Source organism: Sebastes fasciatus, chromosome 10 (genome assembly GCF_043250625.1).
Source record: "Sebastes fasciatus isolate fSebFas1 chromosome 10, fSebFas1.pri, whole genome shotgun sequence".
Taxonomy (NCBI): domain Eukaryota; kingdom Metazoa; phylum Chordata; class Actinopteri; order Perciformes; family Sebastidae; genus Sebastes; species Sebastes fasciatus.
The window spans coordinates 17,663,760-17,670,908 of NC_133804.1; the positions used below are offsets into that span (position 1 = coordinate 17,663,760).

At 40.9% G+C, this 7,149-nt stretch overlaps 1 protein-coding gene across 1 annotated transcript; it reads right to left on the minus strand.

The window, feature by feature from the left end:
• Positions 1 to 2,842: 2,842 nt before the first annotated feature.
• On the minus strand, positions 2,843 to 5,261 carry map1lc3cl (microtubule-associated protein 1 light chain 3 gamma, like). The gene is made up of 4 exons (XM_074647637.1): positions 4,183 to 5,261; positions 4,043 to 4,098; positions 3,837 to 3,943; positions 2,843 to 3,605 (listed from the first exon to the last, which is right to left on the minus strand). Exons 1-4 carry the CDS (start codon positions 4,238 to 4,240, stop codon positions 3,440 to 3,442), a joined length of 387 nt encoding a protein of 128 aa, XP_074503738.1. The 5' UTR covers positions 4,241 to 5,261; the 3' UTR covers positions 2,843 to 3,439.
• Between the last annotated feature and the right edge of the window lie 1,888 nt (positions 5,262 to 7,149).

Here is a 7,149-nt window from a genome sequence, read left to right on the forward strand (position 1 = left end):
GATTATATTTATTGATGCATTACCGTATACATCACATTAATATTGCAGCTTGTTATGATGTGGCAAATTTTAAATACTTGACTACTGTGCAGCTTAATCAACATAAATATATCATACTTTATTAGCTGATTTATATTTTGTAAGAATAATCTGAAAGTAACTAAAACTGTCAAATAAATGTAGTGGAGTAAAAAACACAATATTTACCTCTGAGATGTAGAGAAGTAGAAGCATAAAGTAGCAGAAAATGGAAATACTCAAGTAAAGTACCTCAAAATTGTACTTAAGTACAGAACTTGAGTAAATGTACTTATTTATATTACATCACTGAGTATCTGTTACTGTAGTGTAAATTGTCATTTAATGTTCTATATGCCTTCGAGCATTACTGTAGTTAATGTAAACGTACAAGTGGTTTAAATATCTAAGGAAGTAAAGCAAACTGATGCACCGAAGTACAGTCAAAATCATAATTTTTCTACTTAGTTCCTAGTCTTCATGATTTATATTTACAGCAAGTTTCCGAAAGTCTCATCATTTCTAATAGTAACTTCTGCATTTTCCCCATTTCTATTTGTGTAACTTTGTGGAAACAACCGCTGCAGACTGATGAGCATTCATACTGACAGCATTAGATAATTTACAGCTGGCAGCAGCTTCAGGGTTCCTCTTGCTCTGGTATGATAATATATTGACAGAGAGCTGCTTGAATGCCCACAGTGGTGTGAAGCGACTGTGTGTTTGGATAGCTGTCGCAATCCCCCACTGTATATCTCTCCTATACAGTGCTTCCTTTTTCCTGTCTTCCTCCGTTAGGACGTCACTATCTCCCCCTCCATCTCTTTTTCCCTCTTCCCTCCTTTTCTTCCTCGTGTTTACGGACGGAGAGCAGCTTTTCCCTGTTTTTCTGTTTCTTTGTTTTTACATCTGTATTCCCGTCACTTACCCCCTCCTCTCTCTTGTAGTGTTTTGGGTCACATTTGTCACTTCTACGTCTAAAAATAATCAGCCCCCTGGCCCTCTGACACACTGACCCCTGCATATAGTTGACTGGGTCGGGCTTATGTAACACAGCCATGTGGAGGGAGTGCCACTTCTCAGAAGAAGGTGAGGAATGAGGCACCTGTATGTGTGGGTACAGTACAATTTGAGTACAAGTGCACGGTGAAATCACTGGATTTCAAGTGTAAACACACCCATAGCTTCCACCCTAAAAGCCCTAAGAGGTTATGAAACTGTGTCTATTTTTTATGCTTTAATTTAATCCTTCTTTTTTCTACGTATTTTATTCGTGAAGATTTTTCCTTTTTAGGATACAAAACACAAAAGCAGACAAATAGACATGACAGAATTGAACAAAACAAAACAAAAAACTGCCAACTCACAGAAAAAGTGCACATAATGCGTGTCAATCAATACGATGACTGAAATGTCCACAAGTGGATTGAGGACCAGAAATAGTCCAGAAGGAGTCCACGGAACCAAAACCAAGTGAGGTCGAGGAAGGCCCAAGACGAAGGCCAGAAAACTAAAATCCTTGCGGATCAAAGCTCAATGCAATACAGCAGAGAACAGTTCAATGCAATTAGTTCCCAGGTTGACACCTCTCTCTCCTAATGTGTTCAATAAAAGGTCCCCAGATCTTGAGAAACTTTGGATGGGCATTGGAAAAAGTGTGCCGAATTTCTTTAAGGTGTAGACAAGAAACCATGTCATTTCGCCATTTTTTTAAAGGGACTGTTTGTAACTTCTTACACGTATAAATCAATCCAGGTCGGTGTCTCATGCGCGCTCGCGTCTAGCTACACTGTTCAGACTCAGACTCCAACACAAACTACATGGAAGCACCAAAACCGCAAAGTTCTATCTAGTGAAGCCCATCTTGCAAAACAGTGTTGGACGCGGTCGGAGTACGCGGGGGAGACCGTAGCTTTGGTCTCCACGACCGGAGTCTCTGCTGTACTCTGCTCCTCTGCTCCTCTGCCTTCACTCACAGCTCGCTCCAACTCACATGCATGCGCACACACTACACACTGCAGAAGAGTTAGTTTAGCTCTGAGAATATCTAGTGAATGTACAGTCGACGTTTGTGCAGAAATAAATGCTGCAGCTCCTCCAGACCAACAGAGGTTTCCCGTGTCTTGTGAAGTGACGGGGATCCGCAGCGAGAAACGTTATCGTCGCCGACCGGGTGCCGGTGTCTCCCCTGTTTCCTCGGTCGTGGTCGGGAGGCTGAAGCAGGAAAAGCCAACACTAGGATCAGCATTGATTCATGGAGAGACCTTCGTTTGGTCAGCTAACATTTCTGTCAAGCAGGTGAAATACAGAGTGATATTGTGGTTTTAACTGATGTGTGTCGCCTCACTGTTTTGACGGATGCTCGCTCACATTCACGTAGCGTGTGCACACGGGCGAGTGCGAGCAACAGGACACTGACTTTCATTGACTTAACGGCCACAGGTGTCGCTGTTACAACCAATTTCTGATTCTTACAAACAGTCCCTTTAAAGCTAGGAGGGGAAACTGATTTCCATTTCTCTCAGAATAACCCTTTTTGCTATGACCATACCAAACATGAGGGCTTATTGTAATGCTGGTGGAAGACTCAAAAAGCAAACAGTTTCTCTGTGGTTTGACAAAATCCGAAACCCATTCAAGCTCCATTCAGTGACCTAAAAACATCTAGAGTTCAAACAGCTAAAAATACAGTTGTCACCTGAAAAGTTGACACTTTGAAGGGACTATATCTATTTCAAGAAGCAACAATATCTCTTATAAACTATAGATAAATATCACACAAAGTCAATACTTTAAAAGGATTTATTTGTTGGTATACTGACAAATCAGAGCAGCCATCAGTTTACATCCATGTTTTCAATGAGTGCCGGAGCACAGTTTCACATTCTTGAGGGATGACGAGCATTCGAAGAAAGGAGAGGAGGAAGAGGGAGATAAGTGCTAAAAGGCAGTCTGATTACCAGCAAGACTTTGACCCTGTTTCTGTAGAGTGGAAAAGATGGTGGTGGTTTTTATGTTGAACTGGTATTACAGCAATGTGACAGCAGGTTTGTTTGCATTGAAGCTCAATGTTTCTGAGGTAACCGAAGGGCAAATATGGACATGTTTGACCATAAAACAGGCAAAAAACATCACAACTTCTTTAAGACTTTGGAGCAACAGAGAATGATCACACATCTGTATTGACTCAAACAATCAATTTGTCTAAAACAAGGCATCATCAGGGTGAGTCTTGTCCACCCAAGTGCGAGCTGAGGTGACCGAGCATGAAGAAAGAGTGATTTGAAAGTCCAGAAAGTTTCATGAGGTAGGCTGATATGCAGTTTGGGGCTAAAAAAACTGCTTGGCTCTTTTTCCCCAGTTTGATTGTGTTCAGTTCATTTTATGTGCTTCAGGCTCAGCAGTGCGGTCTGGCTGCTGGTCAAGGCGCTCCGAACATATCCTGCGAGGCGTAGGTGATGTAGAGGAAGCCGTCAGTGTCGCTGTGGCTGGAATAAACCTCCCCCATGCTGGAGGACATGCAGGACATGCTTTTCTCTGCCACCAGGAGGAACAGAGCCTGGGTGGAGTCCAAGGCAATCTTATTCCTGGAAGAAAAGAGACAGTTGGAGAGGTAGATGATGGATGGAAAACAACATGATTTTAGGACAAAGGAGGAGAGAGTTTGAGGGAGGCAGAGAACAATGGTGAATCTGACAGCTTGTGGGAGAGAGTGGAGGGTTGGATTGAGAAAAAGGCTAGAAAACTCAAAAATAAGTTGGTTGAGAAGAGAGAAAATCTGTTGATTCTACAAGCACACAGTGTCACAAATCATTTACCTGAGCAGGCACAGGAACTGACCCAAGGTGAGCTCGAAGGGAACCAGGAACTTTGTTTTGTCTAACAGAGGGAGAGTCTTTTCACGGATGTAACGTTCAACTATCACCTGAACACAAAAACACATCTGGGGTCAGCTGGTGGTCTCATCACACGCAGTATAAGGTGTAATTAAATGCAATATGTTTGTATGGAAAAACCAACTTACAGGCAATTTGTTGGGGAATTTCGTCCGAATGCTGCACACTTCATCTTTTCTTGTTTCTAAAAAAGAAGTACAGTTCATACTTTTAACAACAGCATCCACACACTGTGAGGTCAATGCTTCAATACAAAAATGTGACATACCGAGGCATCTCCTCTGCTTAAAGGGCATCATCTCCATGGATTTCTCAAAAGGAGCCATGATTTGTTTGTTGCTTAGGGCGGCTTGCTGAGACCAGTGGGGGTGATGGAGGCGTCGCGGCGGCGGTCTTGCCCAGGCTGACAGTGAAGTCCCCTTGGGTGGAAGTTCAGCAAACCCCACTGAGCTTCTCTGACCGCCGGTGTTTTATAGGAGACGGAGCAGGGAGGAGTCGAAATGGGACACAAACAGAGACACACTCCATGTCCTGGTGTGGATGCACATTCACACATACTGGTTATCTCGCCGGGCATTTCTCACATCTACTGTTGATATTTGGATGCTGCTGTCACGTACACATTCACACAGAGGGGTACGAACATGAAGACAGGAGCGTAATGAGGGCAGGCAACCATGTGAGGAGCATAAACACCACATGATTTAGACAAACAGGGACTCCAGACAAACCCGGTGCCACCTTTATCATGAGACGTGATTGCTCTGAATTCGACTCTGACCTTTTGACCTCGCTGTCCGGTAGCCATGCCGGCCACATTACAGTCGTTATACTATTGTTTCAGCAATGTCTGAGAATGATCTGATTAATAGTAATGCTGATTGGAGTGATGACGTGGAGGTTTCAATCCTGCGCCTCTCACAGGTGCAGAATCTCCAAATGAGATGAATATCTTTACATCTCTCTTGGATGCAGTTTCTTGTTTTTCTGATCTACTATTATTCACTGACTCCCTATTGACGCATTTACTAGGCTGCATTTTTTCCCTGAGCACTTAAGGGTAACTTCGGTATTTTGCAGGCTGCAATTTAATCAGGGCAAGCTGACATCGTCATTTACGTCCACTAAAAGTGCTTGTTTTTGCCATGACAGGCTCTGATTGTTATTATAAGTGTCTCACATTATGGGAAGAGTCTCGCCCAAATACTGGATTAAACAATGCATTGTTTAAAATAGGAAAACATAATACAGGAAGGTGTGGATTTTGTAATCAGGAAGAAACTACGACATGTGATGCTTTACTGTCCGAAATATGATGCTGAGAGAAGAGAACTGGTAATGAAGGCTATCTAGCCTATGTGATCTCTTTCAAAGAAGTTCTGGGGAGAGGTGTATTTTTGTTTCAATATCTCAGGGGAAGGGATTTGATAGCAAGATTATGACTTTGTTTTATTTATTTATATATTTATTTATTTTGTATTTATTTATTTATTTTCATTTTCTTTAGTAGTAAAACTAGTGAATAGTTAGAATACATACTCCGTACCAGTAGGTGGTAATAATGTACCATAAAGTTGTTTGCCAACCGCCATAAAACTCCAATGAAGAAGAAGAACAAGAAGGGTCCACGTTGAAAAATAGTGAGTGATTGACAGCCGCTCTCATAGACAGCAGACCTCAGATCAGCTCTTACTGCTTGTTTTCCTCCGGTCTGTGAAATCTTGCAGATGTCGTTAGAAACACCGGAGGACACCGGAGGACACAGAGCTACATGATTTTTTTCAGGTTACCTGTTTCATGACCTACTGTCAGGATATAGCAACCGTTTTATAAAAATAACTTTTTAAAATCATATTTGCTCCAATCTCGCCTACTTCAGTTTAAAGTAAAAGATGTGAGTACTTCTTCATCCTCTGGTGCTGATGAAGATCATGCGATATGGTTGAAAGCTTCAGAACAGCTACTAAATGGACCTTGAGTTGAGATTGTTTTGTTGACTCGAGCTAAAATCTGTTTAAATCTGTTTTTTTTCCTACCTTACATATAATCGTTGTTTTAATAGTATTAAAAAGATTGGATTTCAGTATGAGGCAAGCTACATGTAGTAAGGCAGTTTCTGCTGTCTGTTTAAGGATATAATGCAGTAAGAACTAGAGTTACACTATATACACCCAGTTGCCTGTTAATAAATTACATAAAATTAAAGCAGTCTGATACAACATCTCTGCAATAAATCCAGGAAAGATATAAAGTTCAGCTTTTGATGAAACTGTTTTAGAGAGATGTTGATTCGATGTTTGATCACTTTGGATGCTGAAGTTTGTGCTGCTGTTGAATTGTACTGCATTATACTGCTGTGTTTTTAATACTTTGTTCTCTCCACTGTAAATAAACTGAATGTACATATAGTTTCTATGTAAACATCCTGAGCCAGCAGCCTGTATAGAAAGGACGGATGCTCTGCTGTGGATGAAGATTACCCTCTGCTGGTTGAAATGTGGCACTAGAGCAAAGTGCACTGCACCTGTCACACATACACAATACAGATACATGATTGGCTGTTTGTTTTTTTCAAATCGAAGACTGATGTATGCTTTTTGTTTTTTACTTGTGGACTTGTAGATTTCAATATTCATAAATGGTAAGACTTTAAAAGAATGTAAATGCAATTAGGATCAATTTTGTGTGCCACCAAATAACAGAAATCCCTATAAAGCAAAGAGTAGACCACATACATACTTACATTCATACTTAAAGCAGCAGTGGGTAGAATTGGAGTAGGGATGTCACGGTACCAGAAATTTAGTAGTCGATACCAAACCAGTGAATTTACACGATTCTCGATACCAATTCGATACCACGGTAAAAAAAACAACCCAAAAACAATAAATCCCATGTAATTCAAAATGCACTCCTTTATTCAAACATTTGAATTACAAAAAACAGAGGCATGTAGCCTTTAAGTAATAAATAAAAAGAAACGTCTATTAACATTGCAAAACAGAACAGTGGCATGTAGCCTAAAAGTATTTAAAACAAACAAGATTGTCTGGATGTCTGTCTTTGAAGTGCTTTGCTAAATTGGAATAATTCCTCTTTTGGAAAGAAAAGTACGACGGCACCGTTACTGCACCGCATACTGTTTTTTGCACATCTATTATTTCTCTTTGTAAATCTACCTCGAACGCAAAGTACTTCCATACCCGACTCTTGCTATTTGTTTTCTCGACAAGTT